Below are 21,198 nucleotides of genomic sequence, written 5' to 3' on the forward strand. Positions count from 1 at the left end.
TACATAATCACTCCCAGCGGGAATTCTTTTACCCCTACTTGAACTTCTCCCCACTGGCTGGGACTGCTCTCAAGGCACCTGAAAGCTCAAGTTCAGCAACGATGGGCACTTTTCAAGGAAGTGGCAATTCTTATCCAGATATCTCCTGCTTATGTAGCATTCAATAAAAATGTCTGTTAAATTAGAATTTTTCACTGCGCTTAACTTTCTGTAGAAAGAAGCCAATAACAGGAAGAAAGAGACATTCAGGGATGTACAGTGTATACTCATATTTCTACTCAAAGGCTAGGAACCTTGTAGCTCTTAGACTTATGTGCAAGTTTTGCTTTGACCACTTATTAGCTCTGTGACTCTGGGTAAATTCCTGAATTTCTTGGTGCCCCAGTTTCTTCATCTCTACTTGTAATACTTCGAGTCTCCAAGATTGGTGACAGAGTTAAAGGAGGGAATGCACATAAAGCTCTTAGCACAGTGCCTGGCATAAATTAGGTAGAAAATAAAGGTTGGTCGGTTAACTGAAGGAGTATGTCCCATTCCCACCACCCATGTTATCACCAAACAAAAAGAAATAAAGATAATAATTTAAGTTGGTGCACCCTTAGCATAGTCTTTCTTCCCTTCAAAAGCAAAATTCTTTATAAATGTGGCAAGATTTAAAAAAAAAACCAAAGATTCTATTATTGAAAAAATGAAACTTTATAGACTGGAATGGGCTCTTAGAGATCATGTGGTTCTACCCAGTTAACAGATGAGCAAAGTGAGGCTCAAGAAACTAAACTTTACCAACTATGCCACAAGGAGTGAGAGGGCTCAGCGGGATCCTTCTGCTTCGTGCTTTCACAGCGTTATCGAACAAAAGAGGTTGATATAAAGTGAAAATAATTCATTGCACCAGAACCCACCAGGCTAAGTAAAACTCACTAGCCTTAGAGCCAGTAAACTAGATTTAGAGACCCAGGACCTCCCTTTATGTTAAAGCTTCTATCTCTGCTCCTAGGAAACCTTCCAAGGGAGTTTCATCTCCTGGCCAGGCCCCAGCCCAACTTCACTTCAGGTCAGTAAACACCAAGTATGACACTGTGCTGGGTGCTGGAATCAAGGCTGAGGGAACTAGCAAAGTGACATTTGAAAAATTGGGCTGCAGAGAAGAACTGAAACTTTTGGATCAAAGCCCCAGGCAATTCAAAGAACCTCTGCTTCCAAGGCATTTGTTTAAAAATTTTGTCCCCATGGAGCCCCTTAGGAGCCTGTCAAACCACGGACAGACTTTTAATTTCCTGAATATAATTTTACTCTAAGTTAAAAAAAAAAAGACCCCCAATCTTTTCCTGCCTGGCTTATGTATCTCTCTCACACACAGGGAGAGATGCTGTCATCAGGCTGGGGGAAGGTGGCAGAGAAAGACTGAGGCTGGTTTTGAAGATTAGTACTGGTGATCCAAGGCTGGACGTCAGGAACTGACCAAATGCCCACAAAGAGAGGCAAGAAGCCAAAACATCAGCAGAGGCCACGTCCACAGGCGGTGACCAGACGGGTTGTCCTCTGCCTTTCCAGTTCAGCTCTGTCACCAACCAGCGCGTGACGGTCGAGAGAGGAGTGAAAAATGGCACAAAGGGACTGGCCAAACCGTTCCTTTATCTCCTTGACCAACAACGAGATTCAGAAGGCCAAGCCCAGGGTCTATTAATACCCCGAGCCTCACATGACCAGCACAAAGCAAGATGAAAGAAAACAAAAGTCTTGAGTCGGCTCTGGGAAGGGTAGTGACTCATCCTGGGGTGGGAGGAGGGCGGGCAGAGCTCTGCCTGAAATCCGTCCAAAACCCCCATTTCATGTGACTACCATCTCACGAGGGCATCAGTTTCAATCTTGTCTAAAAATGCACCAATCACAAGGACACAAAAATTCTCAAGGCTGTGACTATGCATTTGAGGGGAGACAAAAATGCCCTTTGGTCTGACTGAGATGATCTTTGACTAAGGAAGAGAAAGATAACAGAAGCAAAAATTGATCAACTGTCAGGAGAATGACACGTCAGCCACCTTCTGTTTATTCCGGTGTCAAAGGAAAGTCCTTCTTTTCAGTGTCCGGCAGCCTTGGGGTCAGGAGAGAGAACCCCAGAATAGGAGGGGACCTGGATGCTCTAGCTGGGTGACCTTTACAGTTGTCATTCACTTAGCAAGTATTTTCTGCATGCCCGTTCTATCCTAGTGTTGTGGTAGGTGATGCGGATAAAGACACACGATCCCTAGACTCACGGAGTGTACCATCTAGTCTGTGGTGTAAGTCATTTAACCTCCCAGAATCCCAGTTTCTTCATTTCTAAAGTGGAAATAAAAAAAGACTACCTACTTCACAGGGTTGTTATGAGAAGTAACTGAGATCAGTATGTAAAAACCCACTGTAAATACCAAATACAAGGCATTGTTATTATAAGGTATTATTTCTTCCCCTTCCAAACCACATTCTTTTAGTGAAGTTTAAAGTGGATATCAAGGGTTATCTTTTCTGTAAAGCTTTTTCTGTAAAGGGCTAGATAGTAAATATTTTAACCTTTGGAGGTCATAAGGTCCCTGTTGCAACTAATTAACTCAGCAACTGTAGTACAAAAGCAGCCTTGGACAGTATGTAAATGAATAAGTGTGGCTGTGTTCCAATAAAACTTTATTTACAAAAACAGGCATGGGGGGCAGATTCGGCCCTTGGGCCATAATTTGTCAATTTCTGATTGTGTGTGTGTGTGTATGATAGGGTTCAAGAGTGAGGGCTCCAGAGCCAAACTGCCTGCCTCAGTTTCCCCATCTGTAAACCATACATAATAGTACCTACTTTAGAGTTGCTGTGAAGATTAAATGCATTCATAAAGCACTCAGAACAGTGCCTGATAGCAAGAATATACTCAATAAATCATTATCATTCATTTTTATCATAGTACAGAGACTATTACTAGGTAGAAGTACTGCCAGGGAAGGCATAGTGAATAGTAGGGTAAAGTACAGCTGGTTTAGAGACCTTTAGAATCCCTGTATTTCAATTTTATGTATTGTCAACCAAATGCTTAAATGCTTGCAAATTTTCATATTTCTCTCTGTCATTTTTATTATGTTTCTGATATATTTAGTAGTTCCCTGTCTGCTGATAAAAGTTAATGTTGATACATTCTGTGGCTTACATAGTTGCATCTACCATGCAGTCTTATTTTGCTAGCAATAATGGGTGTTTACTACATGCTACGCATTTTACATGTGTCATCTTGTTTAATCTTCAGAGGCGTCCCACTGAAGTGGGTTCTCTCCACTAGTCAAAAGAGGATTTTGTGGCTCAGAGAAGTTAAGCAACTCACCTGAAGACATAGAGCAGCAGCAAGTGGTGGAGCCAGGACTTGGACACAGATACGTCTAACGGAGAACATGTATTTTGATAGTTTAAGGACTTCAGTTTGTCAAGGCCAATCAAATTTGCATCTAGGTCGAAACTTTAAAGATAGTGGCAATACCATGTAGTGTTATGTTCTAGGAAAGAGTCTGGAAATCTTATATCAGTCTTACACTGGGACCGGTAATCAGCTTTTCACATTAAGGGAGAAATAATACCCAGAAAGGGTTAATAACGCATTTAGGATGAGGCAGTTGCTTTGAGTAAATCATTTAGGTCTACTTTCCACATCACAATAACTCTACGGACCCAGAACCAGTACTGTGTGGAACTAGTGGTAAAGAAGACAGAATTTATTAATTTTAATTCTGTGTCAAGAGAGCTGTGTGCCTAGGGGGAGTAGGGCTGTATCTAGCAATTTATTTACCAAGATGACTTAGCCAGTTGGATTCTTTGCCTCTAGCCACACGAGAAAAAGCAGAGGAAAACGGATTGTTTGAAAATGGCTATTTGTTTTCTGCTGGGCAAATTTTAGCCCAGGTGCCAGTAATTTGTGGCTGTGTTTAAGGAGAGGCGGAGTGGGGGACTGGGCTAGGGGTCGGAGAAGAGGGTTCTCAGCTCCTCCTGAATTACAGGCTGTCATTACCATGGGGGCCGCCTGGGGATCCAGCACGAACCGATCCACAGTGACTAGCTGTGCAGTAACAGGACGGGTTCTGGGCCACGGGAGGAAGGGCTGGCGGTTGCCGCCTGCTGAAACCACATCCTGCCCTTCAGCTTTGGCTTGTGCTAGCCTTAGACATGCTGAGTAGAAGAAAAGTCTCGCTGCGAGTGATATCCTATAGTCAGTCTCGGAGGGATATCAGCCTCAGCTTGAAGTGGTACGTGGAAGATGAACGGGGAGAGGAGATTGCCCTCTTACCTCGCTCTGCCCGCAGAAAACGCGCGTTTCGTGTCATCTCTTCCCTTCGGTTCATCATAGCATTCAGACTTTTAAAAATAAATTAGCTCATGTCCCTTCTCTGCTTGAAACCCTCAGATGGCTTCCCTTTGCCCATAACTGGCAAGGTCCTCCCCGACCTGGTCTTCGCCCCTTGTCCAGCTTCATTTTGCCCAGTGCCTCCCTAGCTCGCTCTGCTCTGTCCACACGGCCCGCCTTTGGTTCCCTGAGCAGGCTCAGCTCATTCCCACCTCCAAGCCTTGGTCCTGCCATGTCTTCACGTGCCAGCTCCATCCCACCCCTCAGGTCTCAGTTCAAGTGCCATCTGTTCAGAGCTCAGAGAGCCCTTTGCGGACCATCCTAGATCTTACTATGGTTTCAGTGTTCCTCACTGTTTCATTTATACATGTCTGAAATGATCTTGTTTACTTGCTTGCCGACTGTCTAATTGGGATAGAAACCTCAAGACAGAAGGGGTTATCTTGTTTACCACTCTACCGCAACCTGGCACACGGCAGGCACTTAACAAATACATATATTTGTATCTATCTATATATGTAGGTATATATACACACATACACACACATATTTAAAGGGATTTAAAGGGACACTAAGCAACTGGGGCTTCAGAAGCATCAACAAAAACAGCAACTACTCTCCCTGTTAGTTCAAGGTTACCCATGCAGCTGTTGCCCAAGCATACTCTATCTTGCATAGAATATTGTTAAGAATGTAACTTATCCCTAATTCTTCTATCTCCTATGACAGTGGGCTCTGCAGTTTAAGGTATATGTCTGATTAGAAAACAAGCCGTAGGATTATCAAAGGTAGGAAAAAACTTCAAGAAGCCCCTGCCATTTCTCACATGCTCAGTACGCCAGCTGGGTGCCCATAGGAAAATTATGTCTTTTGCAATAAACCTTTGGTTACATCAGGCAGTGCTTCTGCCTGCATTGAGTGCCAGGTACTTCCAAGACCCTTATTTACTCAATGGATAACACAGATTAAAACCTGGAAAGTTTTGTCCTGACTTTGAGCCTGAACACTGACAGGTTGGAAGAAGGAACATTTCTGCTACATTAATAATCTCCAGGCATGTCAAGATTGGGTAAATATTATTTGCAAGTGAAACATCCCTCTAACTGAGGGCCAAGTTTACACAAATTAATTGTATTCTTAGCCGAGAACAACTTGCCTCTCTGTCTTCCGTCCATCCCAGAAAATTCTGAACTTAGAATGATGCCCTATTCCCTGTCGCATTGATCTGAGCAGGTCTGTCTGCCTCAATGAGGCTGCTTAAATTGGGCTCCCTGTCTGCTGTAGCCTCCTTACCCCCACCCTACGCTTTCTACAAGGTTGGATGTCACATTGCCCTTGGCCCCTGGCCCGCCATCACTCCCCTCCACTTCTGTTCTCTCTAGCTTCAGGTTTCTGCTCACGCCATTTGTCCCTGCAAAGCCTTCTACCTGCCTCTCCACCTGGCCAAATCCTGGCCGTCCTTCAAGGAAGGAGAATCTCAGGTTCTACCTCTTCCAAGAAGCTGCCTCCAGTGCTTCTTCTTCCGTTCTCCTAGACAGGACCAAACCCAATTTGCTACTGCAGTACCTTGTACCTTGTCTCCCAGGGTAGCCCAGAAACTCCTGACCAGCAGAGGCCAGGTCTTAGTTGATTCCTCAAGTGACTGTGGCAACACTAGGTATATGGTATGGACTTAATATAGAAAACACCTGCTTAGGGATTTGAAAACACTCACCTGAAGCAATATTGATGTACGGGGACCTAGCAGAGGATGTTGTCACCTCCTTGCCTTTGGAAAGCCCTTCTTTTAGAAGACTCGAGGGGCCTTCGGATCCTAGCTCACAGATACTTAAACCTCTCTCACCCTCAACCAGAGCAACTTAGAACAATGTCACGTGCTCTCAGGAACATCCCTCCTTGGATGGGAAAAAAGTCTGCTGTATTGGCAATTAACACGCAACTCACCTATCCAATTTAGCCTATCCCCTGTATAATAAGCACCTGACTGAGCCTAGAAACTAACTAGAATTTTAGTATAAAATATATTTCTGGGCTCATGGTGGGATATATTTAAATTCTGAATCCTCAAGAAAAAAATTTATACAACATGGGCACATTTTTGATCTTCTGGTCTCCAAAGTCAGATGGGAAAGAAAATCAGGTAGAAAAGTCGTAAAATAATCAATCTCTATGTTTTATTTCATCTTTAATTTCTATTTTCATATATTTTCTAATTCCTGTAATTAGGACGCTAAAGATGACAATAGTTCCAGCAACAACTGATGCTCACCATATACCAGGCACTGTCTAAAAGCATTTCACGTGTTTAAGCTCAGTTTAATTCTATAGCAACATGATGGGGTAGGTACCATTATTAGCACCTTTTATAGGTATATGATTTATAAGTGAATTTATGAATATACATAAATTGAGAATACATGCTTAAATTATTAATGTACTGTCAGGTGTCCATGGTCGAAAATACCACGATTCTGGTCTCTCAGGCTTCCTCCGTTTCTTTGGGTACCCCCTACTTCTGCATGCACTCCCCCAATCCTGTGGTCGTACCCTCAAGGTCTGTGAGTGTCCCCCACTTCTGTGGGCACCCAGAAATGGCAGGATCTCCTGCTTGCCTAAAGGCTTAGTGTGACTGAGAAGGCTCGGAGTTCCAAGAGCTGCAGCGTTTCCTCGGTAAAAATCATTAGCAGCCAAATCAGCATTCATTTTAGGGACCTGCTCAGGGCCCTCACTGTTAATACCCCGCAGTGAATTCTCACAATTCCCAGCCATTTCTGCCAATCACTTTCAATGGGCTCGCACCCTGTTCTTTTGATTTTGTTGCCATTGGAATGGCTGGCCACCTTCCCTCCCCGCCAGCTTCTTTGTCTCAACGGAAAAAGATACCCACCAGTTTTAAGACCGAGGTGGCAGGGGCCGCCTTCCATCAGAGGAAGGCTGTGCAGCACCAAATTAATCCAAGGTCACTGCAGCAGAGGGACCTGGTGAAGGGGCCAGGCTGCCCATACACATCACAAGCCACCAGGGGCTTGGCAACAGCACGCCCTTAATTTAAGGCATTGGGTTTGAATTTGAGTCATCGTGCCGTATTTCAGCCTTTCATTTGCCAAACCACCAGTCAACTTAAACTAAAACATGTTTTTGGAAAAGACTTTTAGGGGCGGTAGGAATGCAGTAACTTGCTGGAAACATTCACATGGACCTAGGGTGGTAATGCAGAAAAAAATAAAAATATGCACTACTGGTTTAGCTCGTGGATGTTCTTCTTTGCTGCAGAGGGACAGAGAGAGTGAGGCTGCAAACTTCTGTTTGTCCTTCCTGATCTGAGGCACAAGGGTCACTCCATTCAGGTCAGGAAACCGCTCTTCAAGGTTCTCCCTGGTCTGAAGACAGCGTCTCCAGTGACCATGTGCTTGGTCACATTCTCATCCCACAGAGAGAGCTGGGAGGACCAGGTCAAAGAGCATTCTGGCATTAAAGCGTTAAAGCCCTCTCTCGCACTTGTGCCTCGGGTGTCTTGTTTAAAAACTCGTTATGCAAAACATAACATCTGGGCTCCCAAGTAGTTTCTGAGCTGGTTTACAAACTTGAAAACACACTGGCATCACCTGGTGGATAAATTTAAGTAGCAGTGCCTGGGCACCACCTTCAACTAATGAACTCGGGTGCTCTAGAGGTGGGCTTAGAGGAGCAAGCTTCACAGGTGATTCTAATGTGCAGATGTGATTCTGATGTGTTTACTGGAGATCCACTCTCTCCGCTGGCCTCTCTGTGCCCTGGGTGGGTTAGTCAGTACTTGCTTTCTTGTGGTTACGGTTCTAACCCCACCACTGGCCTAGCCCCTGGAATCCTCGCCGGCTCCCCAGGGGACTTTCCAAAATGTGCTGGTCTTGAGGCGTGGTGTAAACCCATTTTTTAAAAATGGCCTTTCATAAGTTACTGCTTTTAAAGATTTAAAATCATCTTTAAAACCCAGTTAAAACTATGTTTAAGCCATTGGAAGTGTGTAGAGAAGCAGGTAGAGGCAATGAGTGTAGCCTGAAGCCAATTAGAAAAAGGTACAAATGCTGTATAAAAACCTCTCCTATTTATATTCAAATTTTGATTCCAAAAGTTCCACAAAATTTTCATGCTGATAAAACATCATAACATTGAGATAGGAGTGTTGGCTATCCCTTTTTTCCCCTCTGCATGTCTCTTTTATTAACATTGACAGCTAGCATGAACATGACACCTTTTTAAAAAATGTACTTTGTCTTTAAAGAGGTTAAACAGATTTTAAGGCTTCAAAGTTGGTTCGGTTTCTTACTGGGACTGAGGAATCATTGTAGTATTAAAAAACCATTAAGCTGAAGTAGTAAGATGAGGATAACATACTGGCAAGCTACTTTGCAAAGTTGGTTTAAGGATAAGAAGAATATTTGAGAAGTGTCTTAAGTTCCTTAGAAGAAAACCCTCAAAACGTGGTGCCTATCATTAAAATGTTTTAAGCTCTTTATAAAAATGGCATTTCTCAAATTACAGAGGACCCTTAACAGTGAAGGGGAAAAAAAGATTGTTCTTTCCAAAATGGAAATATTCCCCCCTCTTTCTGAACCTAATAACTGAAAGCATTCAGTAGTTTCTTAAAGGTTAGGAGAATGTGCTCAGGATGTATTTTACAATCAGATACTGACAGACACAAGTCCTCTATGCTGAGTTTTAATCAAGGGCAAAGGGCATGATTCCCCAGGTAATTTTTCTTTTTTCTAAGTAGAAAAACATTTTTTATCAACCAAATTGAAAAGACTTTTCAGGGAGAATAAACAATAATTTCGATAAGTAGGTAATAATAAGTATTAGTAGCTGACTTTGAATAACATATTCTGGTCTGCAGAGTATTTCCATTCTGAGTTTCACAGATACCCTGTGAAGTGAGGTTATTCTAAGTCCTTCTTACACCCGGGAACGTGAGTGTTGGAGAGGCTGAAACAGTGTGAAAGCCGTGGAGCTGGGATCTGACCTCAGGCCATTTTACTTTCAGTCCTCTGCTTATATGGAACTCATTGTAGCAGCTAAAGAGTGTGGACTTTAGACTGCCCAGGTTTCAGATCTGGATTTCTTCCCTTCTGTAGCTTCGTGACCTTGGACAGGTCATTTTTACCTCACTGTACCTCTGTTTATGTAAACAGCGATGATAAAAGTACCTACACTTTACAGGGTTAATGGAAGGCTAAAAGGTGTCAGTGCACATAATTGCATGAAACAGATTTTCACTATTTGAATCCTTGTTCCTTTGCTTTGTTTCTTGTGAGAAGGAGAACAAGTAGGAAGGAGAACCATCTTAAAACTGACCAAATGCTGATCAGTTTGGAATCAAGACATCAGATCTGGGTGTCTTCCTCTAACACCTAGAGGATGGAAACTATTCATAGTCTCAGCAACAAGTTTCCAGATCTTCCCGGGCTTGACTCCAACCAGCCTGCACTGGGTTGCCGGCCACAGTGACCTCCCAGAAGCGGCAGAGTCTTGATGAAATGACATGAACATTTCATCAAGAAGGTCTCTTATTTTCATCCCTTTTGGACTGGAATAAGGGCTCAGCTGAAGACTAGACAGGTCTGGTCATGGGCTCCGCTCAGAGCCTCTAACCTACAAGAGGCCTGGGTTTTTTATCAGGTCAGTTGGGACGGCCAGCCCTGCATCTGCCCAGATGACAGGTGAATGATCCAGGCCTCAAGGGGGCTTGAATGTCATCGCTCTGGCTGAGCCTCTGCAATCATCTGACTCAATGACACGGCACTGAGAAGCACAACCCAGGGAAAAGAAAATAAAAACCCAACCAACTAACACCCACAGCGGGTAAATTCCCTCCTACTTCTGATCCTAAAACCCAAACAGCTGCTACCCCCCCCAGGTGGAACCACTGACAGAAACATACAAGGGAGCTTAGAGGGGAAAAACAACCACCAACCAACTAAAAAGAATCCTTGACTTGAAGGTCATGGTTAGAGTTCCTTGCTTTACTACCTTCATCATTAATATTTTGCTAAAGCTCATTAAAAAATTATTTTTTTCCAACATAGGGTTTAAAATGGGAAGCAACTGAGCCAAACAGGTAGTTTCAAGCTTTAAGTGAACCTGGGACTGAATATTGTTACTACATGGGGGTGGGGGAAGGGAGTCAGGAGGAAGAAGTTCTGGGGTGCTTTGAACTCACCCAGTTTTGAGGCTTAAACCAAGAATGCCTTAGGGTCACCTAGAGTCAGCTAAAGCCAGGCAGGAAGGACAGTGAGAACAATCATAGGTGCACAAAGTTTTTAAAACAAGCCAAGGCGCTTTACAGCTTGCTTTCTGCTGAATTCTCTGTTGCTGATCTTACTGCTAGAGCGTCTGCTGCCTGCACTGTGGCTCACGTGAGGTATTACGGCGGCCCCTGTCCGAGGGGGCCGATCTCAGGGACATCCATATGGATGGCTCCATCCTATGTGGATCTCAGTATCGGTGTAGGAACCTGAAGTACCTCGGGGGAGGGGGGAGTTGAGGAATCCATTTTCTGCTTTCCTTAAAATCCCCAGGGTCCTAAAAAGTTGTTTGTTTGTGTTTTTTTTTTGGTTGGTGTGGGGGAACTACTTCAAGACAACCCGAAAAGACAATTCAACTTGGGAGTCTGGGTAATCTACAGAGACTCACCCGTACGACGTAGTTAAATCTTCTGGAATCCAGAATGGCAGTCGAGAAGTCCAGCCTGTTGAAGGCTTCCCCCAAAGTGCAATATCCATGGCGCTGAATGTGAAAGTAGGGGGTGCAGAGGTCATTTTCCAGAAAAATCTGCCTGGACTCTGCTGACAAGCTTGGTGGCTGTGTTAGGTAACCTATGGCCATCTGCTGCTTTCCTGTGCCATGATCAGCCCTTTCTGGGCCCCTGGGCCCCTGGTGCCCTGCCCCACCATGAGCCACAAAGATGAGTAGTACAGCCGGCAGCTGCTTTAGTCAGTGACTAAAGTCGTGACGTGTACCATTTGGGCCCTTGTTCTCTGCACGCACTTGTACTTGCCTGTCAAGGAAAGGTTGGGAGCTGGGTATGTGATGTGTGTTGGTCACTGTAACATACTCCTGGGGGAAGAATTAGCCCCATGTGTGTCAACTCTGTCTGCCACATCTCTGGTGCTTTTCTCTCTGTGATCATCAGAAACGTTTTTAAGGCTTCATGAAGAAGCCAAAGAAGTTTTGGTCTTTTCTCTGTGAACACACAAGGCACTGGGTGTAGAGAGCCCTGACTCACAGTCCCAGCTCTGCTTCTAGTACCTGGGTGGTCTTGGGTGTATCCCTGGCCCTCTCAGGGCCTCAAGTCACAGAGCGAACTAGATGTTCTCCAAGGTCCCTGACAGCAATAGAAATTCTATCAATCTGTCATACTGCCTGTATCCTAGTTATCTGAGCAAATGCCTGTGCAGCGGGAAAATGTACATAAAAGGGTTTTACAAAGTGCCATGCAAATTTAGATATTACAGTGTCTTGTTCTCTTCTGCACCTAGTTCGTGCAGCCTCACACTGGGTGCGCACGAAAACTTCTCCCGTATTTAGTGATTAACCCTTCCAGGGCTAAAATGAATTGAGTTGAAGTCTAAAAGAGATCTTAGAACAAAAGGGAGGCACTGCCCTGAGGGAAAGGCTAAAGCTTTATAATAGTGTGTTTGAGATGTGGGAATATTAATCTTTATAAAGCATTGCTACATACATCATCCCACTGAATGACTGGGGAGCCCACCTAGTGACTTTTGCATCTCTCTCTGTAGCCCCAAACTCTGATGGCTGGCTAGGTAGTGGGCTGCAGGCCTCCACCACCCACATCCAAGAAGACAGTCATGATGTGAAGTAGTTTCCCAGTCTCGCCCCTACCCTGTCAGGGGAGGCATGAGGCTAAGCATACTCCTTAGTAAGCAGATGGGTGCTCACCTCTTTAGTACTTCCTTTGTGAACATAGATCCATTTTTCTTGGTGGAAATCTACAAAGACAAAATAAAAACAACCCAAAACCCCACAGCTTTAAAATTTATAACATGCCCAAGATTTTAAACTTGTTTCGTTTTCATTTAATCCAAAGTATAAAAAAGTTTCGACAAAAAAGGACAGACTCTACTGACAATCTAAGGGGAGGCAAATGCCTAACTTCTGCAGTGTATAAATACTGGAGTTGTAATTTACTTCGTCGGAAGCACTTCAAGTCTTTGATACTCAGATTGAGTATACCAGAGCTCCAAATTAAAGAAAAAAATCTAATACCCAAGTACGAGTTTGTGTTAAATGCCAAGCTTACAAGTTAAACAAGACCATAAAAAGTAGAAATAAAACAGATAATATGAAGAAACCATGCAGTACAGATGGAATAAACTAAAGATCTGTAATTCATGCTTATTAATAGAACTTTATACTCTCTGTTCGTACTTACATCCAGCATCTAGAAATGTTACTAGTATTTATACAAGGGAAGAGGGAGAAAGAAATCTATGTTCAAAGCCTCAAAACACAGTTCTAAACGAAAGCACACACTGGAACTGGTTCAGCTGACCATACCACTGAATAATAACTAAACTTAACTATGTCAAATGTAAGTGACAAGCAGGGAAAAAAACACCCCAACTAGCAACTGACTTATAAACACGACTGTAAAGAATACATTAATCTCACTCATAAAATGCACAGCCAGGTTTCTGAGTGCAAAGATCCGGGTAACCTCTGTGAATGACACAGTCAACATGAAAGCGGATGCCAAACATGTGAGGTGTGATTTGTTCCCCTGCCAAAACCCAATCATAATGATCTTCAGCTTTCTTCTCAAGTTCACAACAAACGGCTTACATTGAGTTTTGGTTTTGCTATTCAGCATGTCCTTCTTTCTCTTCTTGGCTGCAACATCATAGTTCAGGCTGTTGAAAAGATTCTCCTTATTGTATACTTCCTTGCTGCAGTAACTAGGAATAACAGACAAGAGGGGATGAGCTGTAACAGCTATACTTTAACACGAGCTGTTTCTATAAATAGCTTACTGTGTTATAAAACACAAACATACATGCTCCTCAAACCAAACAATAAAATAATCACTCAAAAGAAGTCTGTACGGGCCCAGTCTTCCCTCTTCGGGGATGAAATAGTGTCACATCTCTGTGGAAGGCAGGGACGGGGGCTTCTGCTTCTTTTGAATTCCCAACAGTGTCTGCCATTGTATTTGACACACAGCCCTGCACTCTTCAGGAGCCATGCAGGGTACAACAACATTATTTGAAGCAAAAATGATGAATGGATGGGGAGGGAGGGAGGGAGAGGAATGGTTACTGGTATCACTATAATACACAATACTTTCATTTTGCAAAAACATCCACCCCAAGCTGCTTTTTTAAAAAAACCGCTTTATGGAGATATAATTCACATACCATACAATTCACCTATTTAAAGTGAACCCAAGCTGCTTTTAACTAGCATGCTCCCCTTGTGTCTTTAAAACATTTACAAAAATCTGACTTACAGACTGCATCTCTAGGAGATGTTCAGTGTATAGTACTAGTTGTTTAGGTTTTATATAATTCCTTTACTAACACTAGGCGTCATGCTGTGAGGTGAAGACCTTGAGTCCTAAATGAAACAAGCTGTATTTACAACTCATACATTTATAAGAGCTGAAAAGACAGAACTGGCCAATTCACAGGTCACTAAAGGTGTGTAGATTCAACTTGGGTCAGGGGCATATTTCCTTCAGTAAACTGAGCTGAGCTGTCATTTGGGGGGCTGACTGAGTTCTATTCTATTATGCAATGGGATTTCAGAGTAAGTCTCTGAAGGGCTTCCACAGAAGCAATGCAGGAGAAATACTGAGGTACAACGAGAAGATAGGTTCCCCGATCCCCCCAACTCCCATGGGGCATGCATCAATTAGGGTTTGTTTCCCCTTACATCAGCCATATATTAGAGGCCTTTAATTTTCTGAGTTCTCCTGCTGAATTTAAAATACGATTTAATTTATATCTTTTTTGGACCTACATCTGTTGGATAAGATGAGGTACACCTGCACTTCTCCATTGTATGGATATTATGTAAAAGAGAAAAGAGGGGTTGAAACAATTTCCAGTATCCTGTTGCTACAATGGTCTCTCCAGTAGCACTTCAGTAAGTACAATAAGTATCTCACTAACATGCTTACACGTGACATTACCAACAATATACTCAGTGTTTCTGGACCCATAGGGATAGGCTTGATAATCAGTCATTTGTTAATCTTCCCTCAGAAGGCCATGCTTAATACCATTTACTGAGTTTCCTAATATCATTAGCCTTCTCCTTTTCATTGAGGGAAACAGGATATTTTTAGGTTTCAGAGCGATTACTGTGGAAATGCGCTCTCTTAGAGGCACTTTCTTAAGTGAGCCCAGGGTGAATGTTTTGGGTCCAGCTTTGTGTCACACGTGAGTGTGTGTCTGTCTGCTCGCACAGCTATAGAGGCAGAAGACCACCGACCAGTCAGTTGACTGGAAAGGTCAGCAGGAAAAGAGGGGCAGAAGAAAGGGAGAGCAGAACTCTGAGCCCTTAGAGCTAGTTTAAGAAATTTCAATCAATGCTGAGGAGAAGGGAGAAAGATGGAAAGTCACTTGATTGGTCCATGATGTACCAAAGCTGAGAACAGCTTTAGAAAACAAAGTTAGGCCATTTTGTGTAAAAATACCACACGAAGCCTTATTTTTAAAGGAAACTCGCACATGCACCATGAACAAAAGCCTACAGCCTGAGTTCCACATAGAGAGAACCATAAAATGAAGCTGCCTTATTCTCAATCACACATTTAAGGTTTAGCAGAACATTTTCGGAGCCTGGGCCATAGATTGTGACCATTCCTTAGCAATGTTAAATATTTATATTTCATCTTATTCTTTTCTAATTGAAAACATTCCTCAAAGGAATTTGAGCACTTGCTTTCTTCACAGAAACAACAATAACCTGCTTTAAGCCCAAGTGACTCATTTCCAAAGCTAGTTTAAGAAGAATTTGACATAATTGATGATGCTCTCCCACTGGAGAATGTAGAAAAGCTTTAACCAAAGAGAAACCCTGCACTTTTCACTTAGACAATAGGTTTTGGACTTCAGAGGTAGGGCCTGGAAGGAAGGGCTATGGGGTTTATTTGTGTTGCCTGCTTATATATTTTCTTTTAAGCAATAATATATTTCAGTTAGAGGCTATTTTGAGAGTTCAGTTATGTCCATTTCAAGGAAATGCAAAGCCAATGGAAAATTACAACTGAAATTTTGAACAAGAAAAGCCACCACCATTTAGGAACCACAACATTTTTTTTTTTTCAAATAAGCAAAACCATTTAAAGAGGCTGCTTTCTTCATTAAATTCAATAACCAGAAAGTCGCTATATTATAGTCAGATCTTACTAATCTTGATTTTTATAGGCACAGGCCTAGAATAAGAAAGAAGACCTCGGGGCTTCCCTGGTGGCGCAGTGGTTGAGAGTCCGCCTGCCGATGCAGGGGACACGGGTTCGTGCCCCGGTCCGGGAGGATCCCACATGCCGCGGAGCGGCTGGGCCCGTGAGCCATGGCCGCTGAGCCTGCGCGTCCGGAGCCTGTGCTCCGCAGCGGGAGAGGCCACAGCGGTGAGAGGCTCGCATACCGCAAAAAAAAAAAAAAAAAAAAAAAAAAAGAAAGAAGACCTCGTCCAGCCCTGTACTTTCATCACACACATACAAAGATACTTAAAGACAACTTTAGAAAAAGTGAAAGGTTTCAAAATAGGCCCATTTGGCAGCAGAGATAAAGGGAGGGAAGGAAAAAAAAAAAAAAGCCCTATTTCTCATTTCATTTGTAATAACAGGCCATTTAAGAAAGCTGTGGCCTACCCCAAAGGGCTTACTTATAGATTAAGGCCAATGAGTTTCTATGCTAATTTGCTCCAATACATACCCAATTTGTCAAGCTCACATGGCTAGTAACCAGATTGTTCTGGAAAAACAAACAGCCTAGTGTATGTAGCTCTTAGAACAGTGCCTTGCACACAGTAAGCACTCATAAAATCTTAACTATTATTTTTATTTGCTTATTCACTAACTCATCCAGGGCACTGAAGTAAACTTCCTGCTTCCTGGTTCAGCCTTAGCTGTACTGGAAAGCAACATTGGAGTTTTCAACTGCAGGCTTGCAGAAGAGTGGCCCAGGCTCAGGGAGCTTAGATTACTCATCCTGGAGGTGGGCTGGGGCGGGGTTGGGGGTTGTTGGTGAGGAAGACTGCACACGAGGTGGCTCAACCATCACTTCCTTGAAGCATTCTTGGATCACTCCAATTCATGCCGAACTCTTTCCTCAAATGTAACACTTGCCATTTCTCTTCCAGCTTATGTAGCTTCAACTTTCTCACAAGGGGCCCTGCTTGAAGCTTATCTGAAATCCTCCCATGATCTCAGTTCAGGGCACTTAGCTGTGATGGGGTTTTGTAACATTCTGCTGCTGGAGGAGGACAGGGCCCTGGACCACAGAGAGAATGGCCAGCAGAGTCCAGAGAAGGTGCGCTAGGCAGACAAACTGTGGTCAACACAAAAACACTGTCCCCAGGCTGCAATGCACCAAGTGTACCCTCATCCCTCTCTCCTGTTCAGGCAGCTCACAGAATGGTAGGTGGAATCGGAGTAAGTGCATGAGGCCCCTGCAGGCCTCTGTTTTACATCCACCCGCTCCCTCCCTTTCAAAAGGGCCTGCCTTGGGCTTCCCTGGTGGCGCAGTGGTTGAGAGTCCGCCTGCCAATGCAGGGGACACGGGTTTGTGCCCCGGTCCGGGAAGATCCCACATGCTGCGGAGCGGCTGGGCCGGTGAGCCATGGCCGCTGAGCCTGCGCGTCCGGAGCCTGTGCTCCGCAAGGGGAGAGGCCACAACAGTGAGAGGCCCGCGTACTGAAAAAAAACAAAAAACAAAAAACAAACAAACAAAAGGGCCTGCCTTGTTTGCTCCTAACAGGGGAGGCATTCAACTTCACCTGAGTAGGCAGGCACTCAGCCCGAGCCTGACATCACAGCGAAACATCACCAAGACTGAAAACAGTGGGGATATTCGAGACTACAAACCCAGGTCTCAGAAGGCCAACTGCTTTTAAGAAGTTGGCAGACTTCTCATGCTAAGTAGGGAAGGGATTGTTTACAATTGCTGGGGAAAAAAACACACTGCAAACAGCCAGCTGCTTTGCTAGGAGCTACCAAATGATTCCTCAGATGACTCATCAAAGAGCCACAGGTGGGCACTGTATCGATCACGCTTTGTGATGATGCTGGTGGTGACAGTTCCAGCTCAGAAAGCGTGAAAATGGAGGAAAGAAAGGAGGTTCAAGAAGGGAAGAGGGGGTGGGTAGCTACCTGATTCCAGCTGGGTTAAACTTTTGTGGTAAGGTAAAACCTTCTCCAGGTCTCCCCTACTGTGGAGGGAGAGGCACCACTATTTACTTGGAAATAGGAGTGATAGCCGCTTTTCTCCTGGAGCAGATGCAGTGTGAATGTTTATGCGAACCAGAGGCTCTGCATTTTGAACCTCTCCTGCTGAACCCAATGGTCTGTTTCCCGCTGAGGAGCGTGCTACACTCATATCTGGGTGGGCCACTGTGACACAGCTCAGCAGATCATGAGTGCACCTCCCTAGAAAGAATCCAAACTGTTACACAAAGATAAAGCACTAAAATATTAGATCCTCATTTCTTGGGAATGAGGAGGAAGGAAGGAAGGAAGTTTCTACTCTACTAAAATAAAAGGAAGCTTTTAGTCTAGGGAGAATAATTTAGGCCTAGTTGGTAACTAGAGTCCCTTAAAAGAGTCTAGTGACAGCAGTTGGTCTTCTTATTTTCCTGTAAATTATCTGGTTTTCCATAAATAAGATTTCTTTATAGTGCTCCGCAAACTCCCCAGGGACTGCTTCCAAGTGTCTTTAACATAAAGGTCAATGTGCTCTTGTCTCTCCTGGCAGACCCCCAAGATTAAACATTTTTTTCCCATTGGAAGACAAAAGGTGATGCTTTACAAATCACAAACAGGTGTGGGGCTCTGGAGGTCAAGACATGGCAATAACGATTTTTCCTTGATAGTTTTTGTGAAATTGAGTGCCAGGGGCTCAGCCAAACAACCACCGGTAAATCTGAGTGGGAAGCTGGCCCAGGTACAGAACTCTCCACTGAAGTCAATTTAAGGGCTGGGGTGTGGAGCAGTGGTTTTCAGCAAAGGCCCGGGATAAAGGCACCCAAGGGTAAGCGGTCTGCACTGATCCCCTGTGGGCCAAATGGCAGCGATCCGGAAGCCGTCTGCGGAGATCATGACTGAGGGACTCCAGACCACCTAACTCATTTGTCGCTGCTTCCCTGTGTTATTAACGAAGCAGAGCAGCAGGCACGGTGGACCTCGGATTTTCCACCAGATTGACAGAGCTCAGGTGGAACTTGAGTCCAGAGGCTCACGCAAGCCAGGTGGGCTTTCTGCAGGTGATAGGCATCACTTGAAATGGGGGCGCACTCACTATACAAAGAAAACTGACCGAAAGGGCCACCGAGGAAACAGGTGCAAAGACGCCGTCCTCCCAGAAGTACAAGGCTTGTAGGATCTATACCCCGCCTCCCTTCCCTCCTCCGCTGCTCTGTCTCTCAGTCCTTACCATGGCTCCGCAAGTCCGCCCGCAAGCGCTGGTGCCCCAGGGACCATCTGGCGGCCCCTTCCTGGTTACTCATCCTCTCTTCCCACTCTGTGGTCGCCTGTGCGTGGGAAGAGCCTGGAGGTGCTCCCGACGGGACCCGTGTGCAATCCCGTCTCCAGGCTTGTGCTCGGAGCCCCGCCACCCCAGGGTGAAAGCTGTGCAGCCCACTCGCCGGCGCCCCGACCCGCAAACCGCGCGACACCGGTGTCCTTTAAGGCAGGGGACCCCTGAAGTTGTGTGTTTAAGTTTTAGCGTTTGGGGACTAGATCCTCGTTTGTCGTCAGATTCTCAGAGGGACACGGGGTTCTGTAAAGAGTCGTGCCCACTTGGAGACGCTGACCTTGAACCATAAGAGAAACCAAATACCCCGAATCCCGTGCTCTGGCGACCTCTGCAGAAACCCGGGCAACTCACTTCCATCCTTCTGGTCAGGGGCTCCCTTCTCACCCTGTTCCAGCCCGGCCTGAGTCCCAGTCACCCGACCCGCTCCCGGAGACCAACCGGGTCAGTTCTGCGCAGCTGAAATTAGTGGCGATCCCCTCACCTGCTGAGGTCGCTCACGAAGCTGCCGCTCTTCTCATCCAAGAAGCGCTTCCAGCCATCGGCCGTCTTCACCCAGCTCTGCCCGGGGGACCGCCAGTCCTGCCCGAGGAATGGCATGGCCCTGCCAACGGACGCGACGAATGGACGTGACGGACTGATGGACGGGACTGGCCCGGCGGCCTTGGGGACGCGCCGCCCTGGGCGGATGCTCGGGGTGCCGGGGCCGGTGAGGGAGCGGCTGCAGGGAGCCCGAGTGGAGGGCTGCGGGATCGGGGGTGCGGAGCGGGATACCTGCGCTCGCGGGGGGCGCTGTGGAGGGTCGCCGGGCGCGCGGGGCTCCCTGGAGTGCTGCGCTGCTGTCCCGGCCGCCGTATTTATCTCGGGCCGCTGGCCGCGGCTCTTTGTTGCCGGAAGAGGCGCCTGCTCTTAGCCCGGCCCCCCCAGCCCAGAGGCCACGTGGCTTTGTTTATAGGCTCGGCTTGTTTTCCGAGGCGCCCTCGGCTCCTGCACTTCTGGCTGTTGCACAACCGCTCGCTGGTGGAAACTTGAAGCCGCGCCGCGGGGCCGGGGCTCCCACTGCCCCTTCGCCTCTGGCCCTTCTGCGCTCCCACCCCGCCCCCAGGGCGCAGCTTCTTCAGCCGCGAGAGCGAGGCCGGGCACTCGGGAAACTGCGCCCCGTCCTCCTGCAGCTCCCGGCCTGGCGAGGTGCAGGGAGGGGGAGGCCCGAGTGGCGTCAGGATCGCTGCGGGGCGGGGGGTGGGAAGAAAGGACGGCACCCTTTCCAACCCCGAGCTGTCACAATCGAGCCCCGCGATCCAGAGCACCCCTGCAGGAACCGAGGCCCGGCACAGCGCGGCCCGGAGCCGGGTAGGAGGGCGCAGCCTCCTTGGCCTCTCTCGCTGCCTAGAGCCGCTCTTGGGAGAAGGAGGGGACCCACCGCGAGGCGGGAGTGGGGCGGGGGGACAGCACCCCACCTCACCCTGCCCCAGAACTGTTAGTCTGCTGTCAGGCTTGTCTCCGAGGTGGCAAAGGAAGGAGAAGGAGGCCAGGCGGCAGCTGGTCCCCGCGCGGTGGGAGTGGAGAGCAGGGACAGCCCTCCACCCCACTCTGGGCACCCTAAGCGAGCAGCGCTGGCGCCTGGCCCGGGTCTAGGGCGCCGGGGAATGGGATTTTATTACGAAGAACCGCGAAGCCCCTTTCCCCTTCCTGCTGTTCGGCATCCTCTGGGCTATTAGGCTCTCCTGGGGAAATAATCAAGCCAGGAGTTTTGTTTTAGTTTTGGTGAGCGTTTAGGGAGAGGGGCCCAGAATGCGCCTCCTCCCGACTGATGGGGACTAAAGGAAGTTCGGTAAAAGTCCACAGTGAGGAGGCGATGCCCGAAAGTCCGAGGCCCTCACAGACCTCAGTTTATTAACCTCATCCTTGAAACCGCGGGGCGGGGGGCCGGGAGGGGGGCCCAGTGTGGCAGCTATGGTTTTCCAGACGAGGGCACTGAGAGCCCCTGAGAAGGGTTAAACCAGTGACTAGGGTCACAAGGCTAGTTTCTTCACAATCCACAGTACAATCTGAAATTATCCTGTTTGCTTTTTGGTAACAAGCTACCACTCTCTG

General features: G+C 46.2%; 2 protein-coding genes across 3 annotated transcripts in view; one reads left to right on the forward strand and one right to left on the reverse strand.

Annotated features, from left to right (window-relative positions):
• Nucleotides 1–5,686, forward strand: part of WDYHV1 (WDYHV motif containing 1) — an 80,152-nt gene extending 74,466 nt beyond the window's left edge. Inside the window, exon 6 of the mRNA XM_032609428.1 lies at nt 1,361–5,686. Coding sequence (XP_032465319.1) covers nt 1,361–1,461 — 101 coding nt within the window. The 3' untranslated portion in view covers nt 1,462–5,686. The remainder of the gene's footprint in view (nt 1–1,360) is intronic.
• The window catches only part of FBXO32 (F-box protein 32), a 34,716-nt gene extending 14,127 nt beyond the window's left edge, over nt 1–20,589 (reverse strand). Inside the window, exons 1-4 of one of the 2 annotated variants that reach the window (XM_032609426.1) lie at nt 19,006–19,087; nt 13,193–13,305; nt 12,290–12,339; nt 11,024–11,116 (exon numbers count right to left, since the gene is read on the reverse strand). In XM_032609426.1, coding sequence (XP_032465317.1) covers nt 11,024–11,116; nt 12,290–12,339; nt 13,193–13,305; nt 19,006–19,052 — 303 coding nt within the window. In that variant the 5' untranslated portion in view covers nt 19,053–19,087. Of the gene's footprint in view, nt 1–11,023; nt 11,117–12,289; nt 12,340–13,192; nt 13,306–19,005; nt 19,088–19,588 lie in introns of those variants that run through there. The other variant, XM_032609425.1, reaches the window with a different exon arrangement.
• Nucleotides 20,590–21,198: the final 609 nt, after the last annotated feature.

The sequence above is a fragment of the Phocoena sinus genome, chromosome 17, assembly GCF_008692025.1.
Source record: "Phocoena sinus isolate mPhoSin1 chromosome 17, mPhoSin1.pri, whole genome shotgun sequence".
Lineage (NCBI taxonomy): Eukaryota > Metazoa > Chordata > Mammalia > Artiodactyla > Phocoenidae > Phocoena > Phocoena sinus.